The 23,529-nt window shown below is 41.3% G+C and overlaps 1 protein-coding gene across 5 annotated transcripts in view; it reads left to right on the forward strand.

Annotated features, from left to right (window-relative positions):
• hbs1l (HBS1-like translational GTPase) overlaps positions 1-23,529 on the forward strand; it is a 189,136-nt gene that overhangs the window by 11,019 nt on the left and 154,588 nt on the right. For all 5 annotated transcript variants that reach the window (XM_069887272.1, XM_069887273.1, XM_069887270.1 and 2 more), the window contains exons 3-4: positions 7,752-7,892; positions 8,022-8,216. In XM_069887272.1, coding sequence (XP_069743373.1) covers positions 7,752-7,892; positions 8,022-8,216 — 336 coding nt within the window. The remainder of the gene's footprint in view (positions 1-7,751; positions 7,893-8,021; positions 8,217-23,529) is intronic.

Genomic DNA, 23,529 nt, shown 5'->3' on the forward strand with positions numbered 1-23,529 from the left:
TATTTCCACCTAACCATCTATTAAGTCACCTCTTGTCCCATCTGTGGAAGAGTCTGTGTTTTCCACATTAAACTCATCAGTCATCTTATTTTACCTCCTTTTTAATGACTTTGTTTAGAAATTGACTGTTTTCCATTTCATCAGTTTCATCTCAAGTTAAGTCTCAAGAGTTACGAAATACTTAATTACACATTTAATGTAGATTATTGAATTTAATTAGGCTTTTAATGCTGGGGGAATGGGCCTGAGAGGAGACTGATCTTAATTTACTTTTTCCTAATGACTTGGAAAGAATTTGTAGATAGTCTCATATTTCAAGTGTTTGATAACAGACTCCAGAAAGTTTTTATTTAAGGATTGGGTAACTATACACCTTAAGATTTTCAGCTGATCAGTGTGCCAGTTTGGAAGGCATGGGTAAAGCTCCTCTTAAAATTAAGATGAAGGTAATGAAGTGGAAAATGCATTACTGATCTTGTTACAAAATTCACTAAACAATTGCAGTCCAGAATATAGAACATGTTTACAGATCCTTGCCTTTCCCACTCACCTATCTTTAATCGTGGAACATCACAGAAAAAAAAAGAAATAATCACTATCTTGTGGTTCAGGATGCCTGGCTCTTTGAGTTACTTATTTCCCATGCCTTAAATCCTGCTGGTGCTCTGTTTCCCACACCACCTTTACTTTGGCTTTGCTCTTGGTTCATTATTAAAACCTGTTTAAATACTTTTTCAATCTTCACTGGAGATGGGCAAGGTACCAGATAATGGAGTAACATCAAATGTAAGAGCAATCAAGAAGGGTAGCAGGAATAAACCAAGTAATTACTGGCCAGTGATTATAACGTCAATGATAGGGAAATTGGTGAAAAATTTGAAGGGCAGGATTAATTTGCACTTTGAAAAGTAACTATTGATCATGGTGGTGAGCTTGGTTTGGTTGTGTGAAAGATCCCATCTGAGTGATTAAGTTGTGGGGAAGATCCCATCTGAAATGTTTGAATTTTATAGGGTAGTAAAATGTTTTCGTGCAATGTTTAATATGGAAAACATCAGTAAGGCATTTGATGAAGTTGCTCGGGAAACTGGTCAAACAGATTAGAGCCTATTGGATACAGGACAAATGAGCAAATTTGGTTTCAAAGTTGGCTTGATAATTATGAATTGTACCCATACTGTACAGTGGTTTTAATCAAGATTGTCAACATTTAAACTTTAATTGGAAGTCTCTTCATCTGAATTTGGTACTTGGCTGTGGCTCCTCACATCTTCTTTTTGGGTTGATGGGCAGGGTGCTGATGAAGGACATTTGAAGAACATGCCTAACTAAATTTGTTTACACCATTTGTTTTTTTTTCATTGTAAATTTGATGACGATAACTTAAAACGTCCAGAATTTGGCAATCATTCTTGGCATATCTTTCAACATTCTGGTCTATGCTTTCAAAGTTGGCAAAGGCCTTATTCATTTGTGAAAACGGACTGGACAGCTCCTTAACAGTGAATCTCTTCTGTGGTTCCTCTTTCGCTCCTCCACAATGTGTTCTTCTAATTCGATTGACCTCTTTGGTCAATTCCTTTGATTCAAGATCTAATAACTCTTCCACATCTTCAATGTCGACTACCAAATCAAAATCCATTGCGAGCATCATGATGTTCTCTTTAATCTTGTCAAGCACATTCTCCTCATTCAAGCTGTGTGAACATAACGTCTGAAACATTTTTTCCAAATTCCATTCATGCATCTTCCTGTAACAGTCTTTCATGTTGCTGTGATGTTCTCGATGCAATTAAGAATGCTATAACCTTTCCAAAAATCACCTAACGATGTTTGATCATTGTCAGTTGCTGCTGTGGCCTGTGCAAATGTTGAGCGATGGTAGTAAAAGTCACAATCGCCCCTTGGTGGCAGAAGTATCGCATTAGCATCGGGATTAAGATCTGACAAATGAGGGGGATGTGCAGGTGTGTTATCTAAGATTAATAGAATCTTGAAAGTAAAATTATTTTCTAAACAATATTGCTGAACATTTGGAATTGAATAGTTAGCAAACCAGTCTTCAAACAAGGCCCTAGTCATCCGGGCTTTGGGGTTGGATCTGTAGTGGACAGGCAGAGTGTGCTTGTTAATGTTTTTAAATACATGTGGGTTCTTGGAGCAGTAAATCAGGAAAGGCTTCAGCTCAAAACCAACAATATTACCTCCCAGTAATTAGGTCACTCAATTCTTAAATACTTTAAATCCCGGCATTGTCCAAGCTTCTTTATGGATGTATGTTTGTCTGGCATCCTCTTCCAAAAAAGTCCCATTTTATCCACATTGTTAATGTGGATCACGGATTAACTCGTCTAGACTTGCATTGAAGTTTTTGGAGGCTCCTTCATCGGCACTTGCTACTTCACCTGAGACTCTTACATTGTGCAAGCTGTGCCTTTTAAATCTGTTGCGGTGAAACTCCCAATGTAATCCTTCCCCACTCGCTCCTTCAATGCCTCGAAAAGACTTTTAACTTTTGTCTGAATCGTTCTTAAATTCAGTGGCATGCATTTCTGAATCAGGTCTTCCAACCATATCATTAATAACTTCCCCATCTCATGAATGGGCCCTCACCATTGCTTAGTTAAAATTGTGCTCGTCAAGCTTGCAGATCCTCTTACAGCCTTGCGTATTTTCTCTGCATCCTTTAAAATTGATATACTTTGAAAGCATAGACCAGAATGTTGAAAGATATGCCACGAATGATTGCCAAATTCTGGACGTTTTAAGTTATCATCAATATCATTGATCTTTTTACCTTGGACGTGTTGGTTAATGGATTTCATTTTTACCTCTCTTAGCAGTTCTATCAGCAAGAGATATATTTTTCCACTTGCTTGCCATGCTTCTCGCATGCCTAGAGAATGGAGACTACACACATGGTCCGACACAATATAACGCTATGTTGTGCATGTGCAGACGCATAATATTAAAAACATTTTTTAAAATATGGATGGACGTAAATCACATAGGTTGGAAGTCTAGGACAACTTTACATAAATTTTATTTAAAGGATTATAATTAGTACATTTGCAAATTATATGAAAATTGGTGTTGATTGAGAAGAATAATTTTTGGGTAGGGGGTGATATTGATTAGTTGGTAAGGTAATAAAGGCAGGTAGAACTTAATCCTGATAGATGTGAGGTGTAGAGTTGGGAGGACTAATATGGACAATGAAGAGTTGTTCATATGTTGATGAAGAATGTTGGTAATGTATTTTTATCTTTGCATAAAGTGTATTTTTGACCTGCTGAGTTTCTCTAGCATTGTGTTTTTACTTCAGGGAGTATTCAGTAATAGAGGAGCCTTGGTATAAATCACTGAAGATGGCAGCATAAGGAGAGAAGTTGGAGACAAGGCACCTAGGACATGCCTTCATTAGCTTGGGCAAAGGATACAAAAGAAGGAAGGTTCTGGTTCAGTTCAATAAAACATTGGATAAGCTACAGCTAGAACACTTTGCACACATTCTGGTTGCTGAATTATTGGAAGGATGCGATTTGATTGGTGAAGGTGCAGAGGAGATAAAAACATTATTTTTCCCTTTGGGTGGAGTGTTTCAGTGTGAGAAGAGGTTGGATTTCTTTAGGGGAGGTGGGAGAGGGAGGGTGCTGGGAGAGAGACCTAATTTGGATAGGTAGGGACAGATAAAATAATAGGAAACTACCCCCACACAGATTATTTAAAATTAGGATTTAGAGGTAAAATAAGAATTTTTTAAAACAATCTAGATGATGATTAGAAACTGGAACACATGATATGGTTGGGTGGTAGAGGTGGATACTTTTCAAATAATCAAAAAGTATTTAACAAGTACTTAAATAGCTATTGTATAGCTGGCTTTGGACCAGTTGTCCTGTTTGTTCAGTTAACTATATAATCAAGTTAGCTAGGATATACATTTATGATATCTTTGTCCTCTATAATAAACACCAATGCAAAATAGTATGATTAACTCAGCATTGTGGACAAATCAACTAGAGAATTTAAATTCAATAAATTACCTGTATCTCAAAAACAACCTAATTAACTGTAAAAAGGATAGATATTCTGGCAGTGTGGAACAAAAATGTTGATGGTGGCAACCAAGAGCAGATATTGATAAAAAAAAATGACGGTGCTGCCAGGGCAGAGCTGGTGCTGACTAGGGTGGGAGGGACTCTTTCCCCCCCCCCCCCCCACAGGATCCTACTGTTCTGTCCTATTCCTGACATCTCCATGCAGTCTTTAAATGGCCTGTTAAAGGAGCTGATGGTGTTTCAATTAAAATTCTTCAACTGTGGGTTCTGAGCCAAAGATGGTGGCATCTATGTTCGGCAATGGACACAAGGGTGTGCAGAGTCTGGGGGAGCAGCGGACTGGTGCAGGGCATCATAAAGAGAACACCCCCTGTTTAGAAGCAGAGGAGATAGCCCTATAAATGGCGGCCACCATGGCCGATCAACAAGGGGCCATGCAGCTGAAGGATGCATACTGGTGGTGAGCTGTTAGTGACTTGCTGGCATTGGGCTGCTGGTGACGAGGTCAAAGGACTCACACCAAGCTGTAGGATGCTGGAGTCTGGCATATAAAAAACCGATATCAATACCAGGATTTGAGAGGGTGGTAAAGGCAAGAAGGGCTCCCAAGGGGCCCTATGCATTAAAGGCTTCCTCAGCATGTTGGAGGTTTGGATCTTGGTTACAGTTGCTGATGTTTTGAACTGGAGTCTTGTGCAGCTGCAGGAGCATTGGAGTTGAATCCACGGACATTTGGTGATTCTGAATGGACTCTCTTTTGCTTCTTTCTCGACTTTAAGAAGCGCCAGGTAATGTAAAGTTTGTCATCCAATTGTACAAGTACAACCCAAAGAAACAGCATTCTCCATTCCTTGGTGCAAAACATGCCCACACGCAAACCATACATAATGCACATACTCAAGTATTTTATCTAAACCTACAAATATTATTTTGTGAAAATGAGAATGTGATGATTAGTGTGAGAAGTTCCTATGGTCATTCATCATTCGCACTGCCCTTGGGAGGAAGATGTTCCTCACCCTGATAGTGCTGGCTTTGATACTCCAGTATCTCTTCCTCTTTTGGGACCAGCTGAAAGATGCTGGGTGGAAGGGGACCTCAATAATTTTTACGTGCCCTCTTCAGACAATGATCCTGGTGTGATCTTCTCTGCAACTCTTGTGGTCCTGAGGATTGCTCTTTGATCAATTTCTCTTCAGCAACTGTACCACAATGATGCAGCTGGCCAAGACGCTCTCCATAGAGCTCCTATAGAAGGTTGAGATAATGAGGGCCGGTAGCCTTGCCCATTTCTCAGGAAGTACAGTTGCTGTTGTGCCTTCTTGATGTGAGGAGATGTTGAATGCCTGTGATGGGTCTCTAGTTAAGTGAACTCCAAGGAACTTGGTGCTTTCCCCTCTCTACTGCAGATTGTTGATGTGTAGTGGAGGGTGGTCATTCCTTGTGTTTTCTAAAGTCCATGATCCTCTCCTTTGTCTTGTGCACGTTCAGTCTCTGGTTGTTACTCTCACACCATTTCATGAGATTTTCCACCTCTTCTGTGTAGTGTGACTCATTGTTGCTGATTTATATGCCAACCCTGATGCAGTCATGGGTCAGTAGTGTGAACAGGAGCTGGCTGAGTACTCATCCCTGAGGTACACCAGTGCTCAGCGAAATAAAAAAAGCTTGGCATGTGAATGCAGAAGTTGAAATTGAAACATTTGCAATGAATAAAACACAACTGCCCTCAAGTGACTTCCATTATTGCTGGCTACTTTTACGCTAATTCTGTAAGCTCCACATCATATTAAGAAATATTTGCATTCACAGGGACCAACAAACACTGTATGTCTCAGTAAAATCCCAGTTAGAGTGCTATAGAACTAACTGCATGCAGTCAAGCTATTATGGTGAAGCTAGAGCCACCGGATGAAAGTGTAAGATTGTCCAGATAGGTTCTGTGCACAGAATTCTGGGCAAATGTAATCCATCTTGTTGTTGCCCTGATATTTTAGTCTTGGTCATTAGGAGCTATTGTCAACAATGAAATAAAGTGGCACTTAATGCATGAAACCTTTTAAATTATGCCCACTTTAGATTTAAATAGCACAATTTGGCTGCAGTGCTCAATATGGCTGTGGTCCAGATATGGACATGTAAACTTAAATTTAGTAAATTCCAGTGCTGAGAGCAATTGCATTTGCCTTGAATAAAGAGCACCAATTAAATTGAAGGAAATGGGAATTGATGGAAATGAAGTGTGGTGGGAAATTGCCCATTCACTTGGTGTTTTGCCCCAAAAATGGTAATAATGACAAAATAATGTAAAGCCTTAACAAAATGCATGGTTGTTGGAGACCAATCATCTTGGGTCCAGTTTATTGCTGAATGAAATCATTTGACTGGCTAATTGATGACCTTCCATTCACAATGTGATATCTGTTCATGACATGCAGTGTTGTTATATTTGTAATTCCACAGATGACCACACAGTTTGTGTGTATTTGTAACAAGACTTGAATACTAAATGTCAAGTAAGATTTATCCCAATAATTTCAGTAAGAAAGTAAGAGTTTAACTATCTCTCTTTGTCTTTGGCTTGGCTTCGCGGACGAAGATTTATGGAGGGGGTAAAAAGTCCACGTCAGCTGCAGGCTCGTTTGTGGCTGACAAGTCTGATGCGGGACAGGCAGACACGGTTGCAGCGGTTGCAGGGGAAAATTGGTTGGTTGGGGTTGGGTGTTGGGTTTTTCCTCCTTTGCCTTTTGTCAGTGAGGTGGGCTCTGCGGTCTTCTTCAAAGGAGGTTGCTGCCCGCCAAACTGTGAGGCGCCAAGATGCACGGTTTGAGGCGTTATCAGCCCACTGGCGGTGGTCAATGTGGCAGGCACCAAGAGATTTCTTTAGGCAGTCCTTGTACCTTTTCTTTGGTGCACCTCTGTCACGGTGGCCAGTGGAGAGCTTGCCATATAACACGATCTTGGGAAGGCGATGGTCCTCCATTCTGGAGACGTGACCCATCCAGCGCAGCTGGATCTTCAGCAGCGTGGACTCGATGCTGTCGACCTCTGCCATCTCGAGTACTTCGACGTTAGGGATGAAAGCGCTCCAATGGATGTTGAGGATGGAGCGGAGACAACGCTGGTGGAAGCGTTCTAGGAGCCGTAGGTGGTGCCGGTAGAGGACCCATGATTCGGAGCCGAACAGGAGTGTGGGTATGACAACGGCTCTGTATACGCTTATCTTTGTGAGGTTTTTCAGTTGGTTGTTTTTCCAGACTCTTTTGTGTAGTCTTCCAAAGGCGCTATTTGCCTTGGCGAGTCTGTTGTCTATCTCGTTGTCGATCCTTGCATCTGATGAAATGGTGCAGCCGAGATAGGTAAACTGGTTGACCGTTTTGAGTTTTGTGTGCCCGATGGAGATGTGGGGGGGCTGGTAGTCATGGTGGGGAGCTGTTCAATTATATCACCATATCTGAATCCTATCTGTAGAATTTGTACTACTTTTGGGCCCTTTCAAACTTAACCTCTTGAGGTTTGTGATTTTTATAAATTGTATTTAAATTTCTCTGTTCAAAGACTTTAAGTAACTCAAGGTACACATTGGCTTGCTTTTGGCACTATGACTGGCACAACAGTTGTAATTATTTGTAAAAAGGTTCTAAGTTCACTTTTTTTAAATTATTGAAAATGTTTATTTTAAAATTGTAGCTGCTCAGTTCATTTACAAACGAGATGATTACAACAGCAGAGCCTTTGCAGAGGAGCCTTTGGAAGAAGGTGATGAGCATATGGAGGATAAGATTGAAGAGACTTCCCAAAATAACCAGCCAATAAGTGGAGTTGACCAAGGTACCGGACATTAAAGTTTCCAGCATTTTGTTTGCATTTTGAATGTGTTGCTTATTAAATACATTTTCCTCAATTTCTAAAGAAATGCTCACTGTATATTATTCCTAAAGAATCTGTTTTCTATTCTAGTTCAACTGTATGCCTGCTTGGATAAAATGAGAGAAGTCTTGGGAGAATCTATATCAGAGCAAATGATGGTTGATGCTGTACTGAATTGTCAGTATGATGCACATAAAGCCATTGATCTTGTACTTTCTGAGGAGTGGAAGCCATCCCCAGAAATAAAGAACCAAATTTCAGGCCCTTCACGAAAATCCACAATAGGTAGGTCAAATATTGGATTTTTATAGTTTTTGAATTAAATCAACTATTGATTTATATCATTAGATTCAATATCATGTGATGAAGGATGAGATGATTGCTTTCAATATGAATCTTGTTATTACAGTTAATATTTTAACATAAGGTTGTGGCAATAAATGTTAATACATTAAATAGGGAATTATTGTTTGATTGGAGCATCATTCCATTGAACACACTCCCAAGGTATATTGTAGTTTAATTACCCAAGTCCATAATTTAGCTAAATGTGTTGAATTTTGTTATATTGTTCTTAATTTTGGAAAAGGATACTATTGAGATTCAACTGGCATAAATTGGGATCAATTGATGTGTGTACAGTGCTTTTGTACTAATGAAAACCTTTTAATTTTCTTGCCTTTCATTTTAAACTTCATTAGTTTCAGCTTGTGTTGTTTTTATTTTCTGACCATACTGGATGATGCATCCTGTTTATTGAGGTATTCAATTTGAGTTGCTGGTAGGTTGTCTTTTTAAACCTTGTAATAAGTTTAAAAAAAACCCCACAAATTTGTTTCATTCTGAAATTGAATTGGGGTAGCACGGTTGGCATAGTGGTTTAGTGCAAAGCTGTTACAGCGCCAGCGATCAAGTCCTGAATTTAAATTCCACTCTGTAAGGAGTTCGTAAGTTCTCCCTGTGTCTATGTAGGTTTTCCCCAGGGGTCTCCTGTTTTCTCCCACTGTTCAAAATGCACCAGGGATTGTAGGTTAATTGGGTATAAGTGGGCAGAACAGGCTCATGGGCCAAAATGGCCTGTTCCCATGCTGTATGTCTAAATTAAAAAAAAAAGTTTGTGAGAAATCTCAAAGTCATGACTTGTACCATAGAATGTCTTTTAGTATTTTGTTTTTTCCGCAAATTTTAGGACAAAGGAAATAAATGGTAAATGTTTAAAAAAAACAAAGCCTTACAGGTGGAGAAATCAATTTGGTTCACTTGTACCATATATCCATATATGCACAGAACAGGCCAGTTTGGCCCTACTAGTCCATGCTGTAACAAATTCCCACCCTCCTAGTCCCACTGATCAGCACCCGGTCCATACCCCTCCAGTCCTCTCCTCTCCATGTAACTATCCAGTCTATCCTTAAATGTAACTAATGATCCTGCCTCAACTATGTCTGCCGGAAGCTCATTCCACATCCCCACCACCCTTTGCGTAAAGAAATTTCCTCTCATGTTCCCCTTATAATTTTCCCCCTTCAATCTTAAACCATGCCCTCTAGTTTGAATCTCCCCCACTCTTAATTGAAAAAACTTATCCACATTTACTCTCTGTCTTTTAAAATCTTAAACACCTCTATCAAGTCCCCCCTCGATCTTCTACGCTCCAGAGAAAAAACCCCTAGTCTGCACAACCTTTCCCTGTAACTCAAACCTTGAAATCCTGTCAACATTCTCGTGAACCTTCTCTGCACTCTCTCTATTTTGTTTATATCTTTCCTATAATTTGGTGACCAAAACTGTACACAGTACTCCAAATTTGGCCTCACCAATGCCTTTTACAATTTCATCATAACCTCCCTACTCTTGAATTCAATACTCCGATTTATGAAGGCCAACATTCCAAATGCCTTCTTCACCACACCATCTACCTGAGTATCAGCCTTGAGGGTACTATTTACCATCACTCCTAAATCCCTTTGTTGCTCTGCACATCTCAATAGCCTACATTTAATGCATATGACCTATTTAGATTTGCCTTTCCAAAATGTAACACCTCACACTTATCTATTAAATTCCATCAGCCATTTCTCAGCCTACACCTCCAGCCTTCCTAAATCACCTTTTAATCTACGGTAATCTTCCTCACTGTCCACAACACCACCAATCTTTGTATCATCCGCAAACTTGCTTATCCAATTCTCCACCCCTACTTCCAGATCGTTAATATATATAACCAACAATAGTGGACCCGGGACCGATCCCTGAGGAACTCCACTAGTCACCGGCCTCCAACTGGACAAACAATTTTCTACCACTACTCTCTGACACCTCCCATCCAACTATTGCTGAATCCATTTCACTACCTCCTTATTTATACCTAATGCCTCCACCTTTTTTCCTAACCTCCTGTGGGGAACTTTGTCAAAAGCTTTACTAAAGTCTAAATAGACAACATCCACAACTTTCTCTTCATCAAACTTTTTTGTAACCCCCTCGAAAAACTCAATCAGGTTTGTCAAGCATGATCTACCCCTGACAAAACCATGCTGATTACTCCCTATCAATCCCTGTACCTCCAAATATTTGTAAATACCATCCCTCAGAACACTTTCCATCAACTTACCCACCACAGACGTCAGACTCACGGGCCTATAATTCCCAGGTTTACATTTGGACCCTTTCTTAAACAGCGGAAGCACATGCGCCACCCTCCAATCCTTTGGCACTACCCCCGTGACCAGTGACATCCTAAATAACTCTGTTAATGGCCCCACTATCTGTCCACAAGCCTCCCTGAGTGTCCTTGGGAATATTTTGTCGGGTCCCGGAGATTTATCCACCTTTATCTTTTTCAACACAGCCATCACTACCTCCTCGGTTATCCTCATATGCTTCATGACCTCCCCACTATTTTTCTTTACTTCAACTGGTTCAATATTTTTTTCCCTAGTGAATACCGAGGGAAAGAAATCATTCAAAATTTCCCACATTTCCTCTGACTTCTCACTCAGCCTACCCTCGCTATCTACAAGGGGTCCAATTTTATCCCTCACTAATCTTTTACTTTTAATGTACCTATAGAAGCCCTTTGGATTTATTTTAACTCTGTCTGCCAAAGCCTCTTTGTGCCTTTTTTTGGCCTTTCTAATTTCTTTCTTAAGATTCCTTCTACACTCCTTGTAGCCCTCCTTCAAATTCTCAGCTCCCTGCTCTTTGTACCTCTTGTACACCTCCCTTTTTCTCCGAATCAAATTTCCAATATTCTTCGAAAACCAAGCCTCCCTATTACTTCCAGCCTTTCCTTTGATCCTCACTGGGACATATCTACTCTGTACCCTCAAAATTTCTTTTTTGAATATCCTCCATTTTTCATTTACATCCTTACTTGAAAATATCCTGTCCCACTCAATACTCCCCAAATCCCTTCTTATTCCTTCGAAATTTGCTCTTCTCCAATCCAGAACCTCAACTTTAGGCCCCTCCTTGCTCTTCCCTAAAACTACCCAAAAACTAACAGAGTTATGATCACTAGACCCAATTTGTTCTCCAACATTAATGTCCGATGCCTGACCTAGCTCATTCCCTGACAGGAGATCTAGTATTACACCGGCCCGAGTTGGTTCTTCTACTAATTGATTTAGAAAACAATCTTGAACACATTTAACGAACTCTAGCCCATCCAGCCCTCTAACTGTATGGGTATGCCAATCAATGTGAGGGCAAATCTCCCATGATCACTACCTTATGATTCTCACACATATATGTTATCTCCTTACAGATTTGTTCCTCTAATTTTCTTGGCCCATTTGGTGGTCTGTAATACACCCCTATTAGCACCCTCATGCCTCCTTCATCCCTCAATTCCACCCAAACAGCCTCACTGGACAATCCCTCCAGACCATCCTGCCACCTCACGGCAGTAATGTCCTCCTTAACAAGCAGAGCAACTCCTCCCCCTTTTTTACCCCCTGCTCTATCGTATCTAAAACAAATGTATCCTGGAATATTAAGTTGCCAGTCCTGCCCCTCCTGTCGCCAGGTTTCACTAATTGCCACAATATCATGACCCCAAGTATCTGTCCATGCTCTAAGCTCATCTACCTTGTTCACTATGCTTCTTGCATTAAAATATATGCATTTCAGAGAATGACCCTCACCTATATTCTCTTTTCTACCTTTTACCTTAATCTTCATCCTACCTTTGTTATCGTTATTATTCCTATCTAGGTGGCCATGCTCCCTTGACACTGCACTCACACTCTCTTCCTCACCCTCCGCCAAACTAGTTTAAACCTTCCCCCACAGCTCTAGGAAATCTGCTTGCCAGCACATTGGTCCCCCTCCAGTTCAAGTGGAGTCCGTCCCTTTTGTGCAGGTCCGACCTTCCCCAGAAGAGATCCCAATGATCCATAAATCTTATCCCTTGCCCCCTGCACCATCTCTTTAGCCATGCATTCATCCTCCACATCCTCCTATTTCTACCCTCACTAGCGAGTGGCACCGGCAGCAATCCAGAGATTACTACCTTGGAGGTCCTTTTTTTAAACTTCCTACCTAATTCCACATAATCCTGTTTTAGGACCTCATCCCCACTTCTAACTAAGTCATTGGTCCCCACATGGACCACGACTTCTGGCTGTTCTCCTTCCCCTCGCAGAATGCTATGAACTCGATCAGAGATATCCCTGACCCTGGCACCAGGGAGGCAACAGACCAACCTGGATCCCTGATCTCGTCCCACAAGCCTTCTATCTGTCCCTCTGACTAATGAGTCTCCAACTACAAATATCCCGTTCTTATCCCTCCTTCCCTTCTGAACCTCAGGGGCAGCCCCTGTGCCAGAGACCTGACCCCCACGACTCTTCCCTAGTAGGCTGTTCCCCCCAGCAGTATCCAATGCCGAATACATGTTGCTGAGTGGCACTTCCACAGGGGTACTCTGCACAGGCACTCTCCCTCCTTTCCTCACAGTCACCCAATACCCTGACTCCTGCCTTCTAGGGGTGACTGTCTCCCTGTAACTCTTCTTTATCACTGCCTCTGCTTCCCTTATGATCCTCAGTTCATCCATTTGCAGCTCAAGCTCCTGAACACGGTCACACATTATATGCAATTGGATGCATCTTTTGCAGGTGTAGTCGTCAGGAACAGCTGTGCCGTCTCTGATTTCCCACATCCCACAACTGGAGCACTTAACTACCCCAACTGACTCCATTTCCTCCTTTCTTACTATAAATATGTTATTTCAAAGATTCCTTTCCACACAAGGAGCTCCTTCCTAACCCCTGCTCACCGAAGTCCTTCGAGCCAAAGTCCCAAGCCCCCACTCCTTCACTGGGCCGCTCACTCACTGCGCCACTCCTCGCTGGCTGCTCCCTCCCTTTCTCCTCCTTTTATTAGCTCTTACCAATTAACCCCAATTAACTCCTCTCACACGACACCAGACGCTGAGTCACTGCCTCCTCCGAGTCCGACCTAAGACCGAGACCCGGTAAATCCAGCTATTTATGCTACTCACCTCTCTGATGCTGTCTCCTGGCTCCTCCTCCTCTCACACGACACCAGACGCTGACTCACTGCCTCCTCCGACCCCAAGTCCGACCTTTCTAAGACCGAGCCCAGGTAAGTCCAGCTATTTATGCTACTCACCTCTCTGATGCTGTCTCCTGGCTCCTCCTCCTCTCACACAACACCAGACGCTGACTCACTGCCTCCTCCGACCCCGAGTCCGACCTTTCTAAGACCGAGCCCCGGTAAGTCCAGCTATTAAAGCTACTCACCTCTCTGATGCTGTCTCCTGGCTCCTCCTCCTCTCACACGACACCAGACGCTGACTCACTGCCTCCTCTGACCCCGAGTCCGACCTTTCTAATTATAGTTGATTATGTAGCTTGACATAGCCTTTGACATTCACCATTTTAGATAGACATTTAAGCTGTGCTTTACCAAAAGGTTGGGTCTGGTGGGAAGTATCGATTTGGAAGAGTGCAAATAATGACATTGTAAAAACAATAGGAGTACCTGTTATCAGGGAAGCCCACAAATGGCATGTGGGAGTTGTTTAAGGACAAACTATTGGTGTGCTCCAATGAGGAGGAAGGTCAGAGGTAGCAAGGTAAGAAAACTAGGAAGTAATTTTTTTCAAAACTTAGTGAAGTGAATTTAGAAAAAATGGAGGCATATGTAAGGTTTGGGAATCTACTATCAGACATGATCCTGGAGGAATAAAGGATTGCAATAAAGAGCTCAAGCAGGACATTAAAGACTAAAAAAAGCCATGAAATGTCTTTGGTGATCAGGATTAAAGAGTAAATTGATGCCTAGGGAGAGAATAGGAAAACTGAAGCACAGAAGAGGGAATATGTTTGGAGTCAGAGGAAGTTGGCAAGATACTAAAGGAGTAGGTACAAGGATAAGGACATGAACAATAGTGATAGGGAGGTCAATGTGGGGGAAAAAAAGTGGAGAAGTCCCAGGATCCTGATGGGATATATCCGGTAATTGAAGAGGCAAGTGAAGAGATTGCTGGGGCCTTGATGAAGATCTTTGCAGCTTCACTGTCAAAAAAAAGGAGGACTGGTGAGTACCTTGTGATCGAGATGGCAGAGGTCGACAGCATCGAGTCCACGCTGCTGAAGATCCAGCTGCGCTGGATGGGTCACGTCTCCAGAATGGAGGACCATCGCCTTCCCAAGATCGTATTATATGGCGAGCTCTCCACTGGCCACCGTGACAGAGGTGCACCAAAGAAAAGGTACAAGGACTGCCTAAAGAAATCTCTTGGTGCCTGCCACATTGACCACCGCCAGTGGGCTGATAACGCCTCAAACCGTGCATCTTGGCGCCTCACAGTTTGGCGGGCAGCAGCCTCCTTTGAAGAAGACCGCAGAGCCCACCTCACTGACAAAAGGCAAAGGAGGAAAAACCCAACACCCAACCCCAACCAACCAATTTTCCCTTGCAACCGCTGCAATCGTGTCTGCCTGTCCCGCATCGGACTGGTCAGCCACAAACGAGCCTGCAGCTGACGTGGACTTTTTACCCCCTCCATAAATCTTCGTCCGCGAAGCCAAGCCAAAGAAGAAAGAAAGAAGACATTTGTTGAAGGAGGGAAATGGGTTAAACCAGGAAATTGTCACCCATTCAGCTTCACATTAGTGGTAGGAAAACTATTGGAAAAGATACTTGGGGATGAGATTTATACACATTTGGAAATTCATAATTGGACGAGACGCAGCCAACCTAGATTTGTGAGTTACGGATCATGGCTTGCCAATTTGATTGAATTTTTTGATGCATCAAAGGTTGTTGATGAGAGAAGGGCAATGGATGTTGTCTACAAGGACATTAATAAGGCATTTGACACCCCCATGTCCCCTGTTGATCCCTTCCTGTCTGTATCTGAGGATGACGTGCATACTGTCTTCAGGAGAGTGAATCCGAGGAAAGCATCCAGCCCAGATGGAGTACCGGGCTGAGTATTAAAAATCTGTGCTGTCCAACATACCAATGTGTTCATGGATATCTTCAATATCTCACTCCAGCAGAGCGTGGTACTCAGCTCTTTCAAACAGGTGGCAATCATACTGGTGCCTAAGAAGAGTGTAGTAACCTGCCTTAATGACTGTCATCGAGTAGCACTTGTATCAACAATGAAGTGTTTTGAAAGGCTGTTGATGAAGCTTCTCAGCTCCTGTCCAAGCAAATACATCGATACATTCCAGTTCACTCATCGTAGTATGTTGAATGCCATTTTACTGGCTCTACACAAAGCCCTTGAACACCTGGACAGCAAGGATGCATACATCAGGATGCTCTTTATTGACTACAGTTTGGCATTTAACACCATCATCCCCTCAATACGGATCTGCAAACTCAAACCTGGAAGTTAATACCCCACTGTGTAATTGGATCCTGGATTTCCTCAATTCCAAACCACTAACAGTGAAGATTGGTTAAAAAAAAACATCTCCACAATCTCCATCAGTATCGGAGCACCACAGGGCTGTGTTCTTAGTTCCCTGCTCTACTCACTTTTCAGCTATGACTAGTTAAAATAACACCATCTACAAATTTGCTGACAATACCACAGTAGTGGGCTGTATAAAGGAAGGGGATGAGTCAGCGTATAGGATGGAAATTGAAACTTGGCTGAATGATGCACCATCAACAAACTTGCACTCAATGTCACCAAAACTAAGGAGCTGATTGTTGACTTTAGGAAAGGAAAGCCAAAGGTATACAATCCAGTGATCATTGGGGGACCAGAGGTGGAGAGGGTAAGGCAAAACCCTTTCTATGATTGAGTACATCTCCCCATCGGAGAGCAGCAGAAATCATCAGACTCACCACCCAGCACATCCTCTATTCTTGCTGCTACCATCAGGAAAGGTACTGGTGCCACAAGACTAATACCACTAAGTTCAAGAACAGTTGCTACCTCTCCACCGTAAGACTCCTCAACTACAAACTCAATCAGAGACTCATTTAAGGACCCTTGTGCACTTTATTGATTTTCTTTTTTATTCTCTCTGTATTGCAGAGTCAGTTTATTTACATTTGTTATCTGTGTACAATTCTTTCTTTGTTTACTTATTTTTGCTGTGTACATTTTTTTGCTCTACCAATTGGTGGTAATTCTGGTGTGCATGCAGGAAAAAGAATTTCAGGGTTGTACGTGATGTTTTGTATGTACTCTGACAACAAAACTGATACTGGTAGGCTGGTCCAAAAAGAGAGAAATCCATGGGTCCACAGTAAATTAATAGATTGGATATGGAATTAGCTAGCCCTCAGAAGGCAGAGTGAAGGGGTGCTGCCTTGAAGGGCTCAAGCCTGAAATGTTGGTTATGCATCTTTATCTCTGCTACATAAAGTACACTGTTTGACTTTAGTTATTTGAGCATTGTGTTTTTATTTCAACCACCGTGTCTGCAGACTTTTGTGTTTTACTCCTTCATCTGGCTGAAGATCTATGGGCAAGTGATCAGAGTTGGGAATGCTGTTGTTTGTAATATATGGAAGAAAAAGTAGGTGGATTAATAAGTTTGCAGATGATGCAAAGATTGGAGTTGTGGTCAGTAGAGAGGGGTATTAAACAATAACCGAATATGAATCATTTGTAGATACGGACAGAGAAAGGGTAGGTTTAATTTGGACAGTCGTGAGTTGTTGAACCTTGGGAGTGAAGAAAGCGCATATAGTTAATGGAAAAATTATTTAAAAACAATGTGCTTGGTGGGGGTGTGGACCAGGTATCTAGCTCCTTGAAAGTGGCCACACGTTGACAGTGGTCAAGAAGGCATGTGGCATGCTTGCCTTTGTTGGCTTGGGCATCGAGTACAAAAATATAGGGGTTAGGTTGCATTTTTGAAAATGGTGTGCATTTCTGGTTGCCCTGTTACAGGAAGAATGTGGAGGCTTTGGAAAGGGTACAGAAGTAGTTTACCAGGATACTGCTTAGTATGGAAGTTATGCTTTATGATGAGAGGTTCACAAACTTGTGTTTTCTCTGGTGTTGGAAAATGAGCAGTGACCTGATAGCAATATTTTATGATTTTATAAATTTCTAGGGTAGGCACTTAGTCTTCCCCAGGATAAAAGCATCGCTTACCAAAAGACATGCATTTACATTAAGGGAGAGAAAGTTCAAGGAAAAAGTGGAGGAAATTTTTACACTATGTTGGGTGTCTGGAACAGGCTACCATTAATAGTGTTTGAAGCAGATAAAATAGCAGCATTTCAGAAGCTTCGAGATATGCATGTATAAAGGGAAATGTGAGCTGCCTATCATGCAAATAGGGCAGTTTTAGATTGATTTGGACAACATTTTTGGGATAGACATGTGGGGCAAAAGTTGTGCTGCACTATTCTGATTATGTATTGTCACCTATACCTGTAATGAGATTTGGTACAAAACTTCATTTTACATCCTATTCAGGAAAATTGTCCGGCAGGTAGTGCAATTGTAACAAATAGTGCAGAGAATGGTGTCGCAGTAAGTTGAATAGTGTAGGATATGGAGAAAAGTACTAAAGTGTTGCAAATCCCTTGCCAGTGAGAGATCCGTTTGTGATTTTGATAACAGTAGGAAAGTCCTTTAATCTGGAGGTTTGTATTTTAAGGAAATGTGATTTGAGGGTTCAGCAATGCCAAATGGAAGAAAGTATGATGAGGATGAGATGGCTCCTTTAATATGTTGGCAGTTTTCCCAAGAATGCAGGAAATGTCAGTGGAGGATAGGTTGGTTTATGTGATGGCCTGAACTGCGTTTAAAGTACAGTTTTTGTTGTCTTGGACAGAGCATTTCCTATATCAAGCTGTGTTGCTTTCAATCAATGTTCTTTCTGTAGTACATTTAAAATTTAGTAAGTGAACTTGCAGGCATGCTGAATTTTTTTCTCTGGCGACTAAGAAAGTCTTTTGGTGTGGTTTTCCTTGGTTGTAACATTGACGTGGTTGGACCATAACAAGTTTTTGGTGATATTTACTCCTGATGCTTTATCCTTTAATGCCATTCTTTTTAATTTACATTGAATAAATGCAATTTCTTTAGAATCTGGGAAGTAATGGCTTCTGATTTGAATATTTTTTGCTTGAGGATAATCATGCTTAAAACCATATTAATCATAATTATGCAGTTTTCATGTTTTAGTAGGATTGATTAAAATGTTGTGCAGCTATTGTGACTGATGCTTGAAAGTGACTGTTCCTAGAACAAGTAATTATTTGTTTTTTTTAATATTAGTCATTGTTTCTGTTTTTTCCAAGTATTTCATTAATTCATAGGATGTCAGTTAGCTTTAAAGAGCAATTTTGTTGATTAATATGCAAATATTTACATGCAAATGTGCTGTCAACTGATGAATGCTGATCCTTGGGTCCTATAATAGATGCTTGCAAATTGGCAACTCCATCGTGACATTAGTTTTCTTAACTAGACTTTATATTGGAAATATTCTGGTCTATTTGAACAATCGGGGATACCCAACATTAGCAGTAACTCTCCAAATGTTTCCATTTACAAGATTCTGCAGTAAAAAGCTTGTCAAATAGGATGGGAGGTAGAAAAGGGAGTGAGTAGCAATACTGGTCAGGGATAGTATCATGGCTGTAGAAAGGGAGGACGCTGGAGAGGGGAGTATCCACTGAGTTGGTGGATGGAAGTCAGAAATAGGAAGAGAGCTATCACTGTCCTGGGAGTAATCTAAAGGCCCCCAAATAGCCCTCGGGGTTCCAAGGAGCAGATGACCAGGCAGATTTTGGAATGGTGAGAGGAAATACAGGGTTGTAGTTATGAGTGATTTCAACTTCCATAATATTGACTGGCACCTACTGACTGCGAGGAATTTGTCAGGTGTGTACAAGAAGGATTCCTGACACAGTATGTTGACTGTCTAATTAGAGGAGAGGCCATACTGGATCTGTTTCTGGGTAATGTGCCTGGTCAGGTGATGGACCTGTCGGTGGGGCAGTGTTTTGATGAGAGTGACCATGTTGCATATTAGACCAGCAGCAGTAGAAATTCACCAGGACAACATCTTCAAAAACAATAATTTTTATTGTTATGAGCCCAGAGGACCCCAAAACCCAGCAGCAATAGAAATTCACCAAGACAAATGGTTACTTAAACAAAAGTTGCTTTTAATTATCTTTAAACATGAAAACAGGATCAACCTTTAACTTATTACTAATAACTTAACGCCCTTCTAATTCTAAGTTCACATGTATATGTGTAAGTTCAGAAAAGTTTTGATTCACAGTCCAATCTCACTTCTCACTCCTCCAAGTTCACTGGTTGCAGGCAATTCTTATTCTGTGCACAGAATTTAACATTTATGAATTTCACCAGGCTTTGGTGCTTGAAAGGTAAATGGTCACTGCTTAAAGGCTCTTGTCGGTTTTCAGAGAGGGATTTGTTGTTCGCTGGACACCCACAACTGATTCCTTTTAATCAGACACTTTAGTGTTTTGCTGAAGAAACTTGCCCCATCAGGGTTTTCTAGATGATGAGCTCTTTCTTTCAGGTCACCACAGAATGCCTTTTTGTTTCTTTTATTTCAAGTGAAACATTATACAGCCAGTCATCTCTTGTATGGACCGCAAGGGCTTTGTCCAGGCTGAACTAAGAACTCACAACCTGTCTTCAAAATGGGGGTTTTCCACAAGCTTGCCAGCTTGTCCTGTTCCAGTCCCAGCTGCTGCTGCTGAACTGTAGAACTGAATTCTCTCTCTCTGAGAAAACCATATGACCCTCTTAGAACATAAAACTGCACTCAGACAGACTGCAGCTCCGAACCTAATCTTCCAAGTTCATTCATCTGTTGCTTTCCAAAACAATAATCCATTACTCCACAGCATGTCCCAATTAACGCCTAATTGTAAAGTCCTTCAAAGTTTTTGCAAAGGCACTCAGAGCCTGGACTGTCTGGCTTGAGCAGAGCTCTGGCATTTTCAATGAGATCTGTTTTGAAGTGTTTATATGTGACCTACACTTTAAAACACAATTTATCTCCTTTAAAACACATCTATGTACAATATAGAACATAATCCGTCACATTATTAATAATATAAAATCTTACTTAATTCTAAACTTAATCCCACTATGCACAATTCTATATATGCATGTGTGGCAAAACCATTGTAGTTCAAGCATAATTCTGAAGAGATGATTTTAAAGTTCAGTTAGTTTTGTTTAGAAACTGATTCTTTAAATTTTTGCTCAACAGTAATTATGGAGTAGGTGTGAGGCATCAGACTTCTCAAAACTCATGAGATTCTTGTAGTTTTCAGAGAATTGTTTCTTTATATGAATGATTTCTCAGATATTTCAGAACTTGTTTTTCCTTCCACAATGATTTCAGAAACCCAGGCAAGGGTTACATGAAGTGTCCATATAGAAATGGACACAGCAAGACTGTCTTCGCTCTTAAAGAGACAGTCAGAAGTGGTCATTCTCTTTCAAAACCACTTATTCTGCATTCCCCTTTGAACAGGAGTAGCACGTAACAGTACCGTTCTGGTTACTGTATCTTCAATCCTGTGTGACTTACAGAATGGCCAAGCACTGGTTTCAAAATGTCTGTTTTTAGTAATATGTTCTCTGAAAATGTCTTTAATCATGTTACATGACATCATTGCTGACTTTGAAGTTAAATGTCTTTATCTCTTCCAAAAGTTTTACAAGCCAATGACTCTGATCTGGCTGCTGACCACAAGCAAAAGCCTGTTTTTTTTTGAACAGATGCCTTCTGAGCCTTCATTTCTAACAACATAGGTAAACAAGCAAAGAGTCTTTTGTTTAATTAGATATCCTTGAGTAACCTCATTGTCCTAGATATTCCAATGAACAATCATTTTTAGTTTTATTGGGGTTGCTTACCAGACTTTGTGACTCTGAAAATGGCTTCTCTCTGAGGGTAATTGTGCGTGTCCCTGTGTCCAAACCTACAAAATAACTTGACTAAAAATATAAAGAGAATTTTATTTACAATTACAATTTCATCACAGACCACAACTCCCTTAGCCTCAACATAGCTAATGAAAAGGATAAAAGAGTCAAAATGGGAAAGTGCTTAACTGGCTATTTATGAAGGGATGAGGCAGGAATTAGCAAGAATAAATTGGAAACAGATGTTTAAGGGAGAAAGCACAGAAGTAATGTGGAGGATGTTTAAGGACAGCAGTGCAGGGTTCAAGATAGGTTTGTCCCAACTGGGACAAGGAAAAGGGAATTGTGGTTGATGAAATAGGTCAAGCAACTAGTCAAGAGAAAGAAGGAAGCATACATTAGTTATAGGAAACACGAAAGGCTCATGAGAAGTATATGATAGCCAGGAAGGTGCTTGAGGAAGGACTGAGAGCTTGAAGGGTCATGAGAAGGCCTTGGTATGCAAAATTAAGGAGAACCCCAAGGCATTGTATGTGAAGAACAGAAGGATGATGAGAATGAAGGTGGAGTTGCTAATAGATAAAGGAGCAACGTGTGCCTGGAGGCAGCGGAGGTTGGGGAGGTCCTAAATAAATGGTTTATGTCAGTATTCACAAGAGAAGAGGACTTTGATCATGGTGAGGTAGAAATTGAGCAGATCTTTGTGTTGGACGGTGTGGAGATTAATGAAGTGGAAGTGTTGGAACTTAAAAACATCAAGATTGATTAGTCCATAGGGCTTGGATGCAATATACTCCAGGCTGCTGTGGAAAGTGAGAGAAGAGATAGCTGGGGCAGTAGCTATGATCTTTGAATCCTCTTTGGCTGCGGGGGAGGTGCCAGAGGATTGGAGAATGGCAAATGTAGTCCCCTTGTTTTTTATAAAAAAGCTAATCAGGAGAATTCTGGGAACTATAGACTGGTGAGTTTTGTGCTAGTGATGTGCAAATTAATGGAGAGGATAGTTAGCATGCTGCTGTGAATGGAAGATTGTGCCTCATGTGTCTAATTGAGTTTTTGGAGGAGATAACAAAAGAAATTAATGAGGGTAAGGTGGTCTACATGGATCTTAGCAAGGCATGTGACAAGGTCCCCTATGAGAGACTCTTCCAGAAAGTCACGAGGCACGGGATCAGTGGATCCTTGGCTGGGTGGATTAAAAAAATTGGCTTGCAAAGAGTTGTAGTGGAAGGAAAGTATCCTGCTTGGAGATGGGTGACCAGTGGAGTGCCACAAAGATTTGTCTGGGACCTTTGCTCTTTGATTTTTATAAATTACCTGGATGAAGTAGTGGAAGGATGGGTGAATAAGTTTGTGGTTGGCGCAAAGTTTGGAGAAGTTGTGGATGGAGCTGAGATTGTTGAAGGTTACAAGAGGATATAGAGGATATGCAAGGTTGGGCAGAAAAGTGGCAGATGGATTTCAATCCAGAAAAGTGTGAGGTGATGCATTTTGGAGAGGCAAACCAGAAGGCTGAGTACAGGGTTAATAGTCAGTTACTTAAGAGTTTGGATGAACAGAGAGCCCTTGGAGTTCAAATCCATAAATCCCTCAAGGTTGCCATTATAGGTTGATAGGATAGTTAACACGGCCTATGGGGTGGAGGGCTTCATTAATAGGGAGACTGAGTCCAGCTGATGTTGCAATTCTACAAATCTTTGGTAAGACCACAGTTAGAGTATTGTGTTTCATTCTGGTTGCCTCATTATAGAAAGGATGTGGAAGCTATGGAAAGGGTGCAGAGGAGAACTACCAGGATGTTGCCTGGATTGGGAAGCAAGTCTTATAAGGCAAGATTAGCAGAGCTGGGACTTTTTTCTTTGGAGCACAGAAGGATGATAGGAGATTTGATAGAGGTTTACAAGATAGCTTGGACAGCCAGCACCTGTTTCCAAGGTCAGGATCAGCAAACGCCAGAGTACGTGTACAAAGTTAAGGGAGGGAAGTTTGGGAGAGACATCAGGGTAAGTTTTTACAGAGTTGTGGGTGCCTTGCCTGGAACTGTGGGGGAGGCTGAAACATTTGGGGCATTTTAAGAGGTACTTCGACAGACATATCGATGAAAGAAAAAGAGGGTTATGGGGTAGGGAAGGTTTAGTACTTTTTTCTAGGAAGGAATATGTGAGTCGGCACAACATTGAATGCTGAAGGGCCTGTAATGTGCAGTATTGTTCTATG

Source organism: Narcine bancroftii, chromosome 6 (assembly GCF_036971445.1).
Source record: "Narcine bancroftii isolate sNarBan1 chromosome 6, sNarBan1.hap1, whole genome shotgun sequence".
NCBI lineage: Eukaryota > Metazoa > Chordata > Chondrichthyes > Torpediniformes > Narcinidae > Narcine > Narcine bancroftii.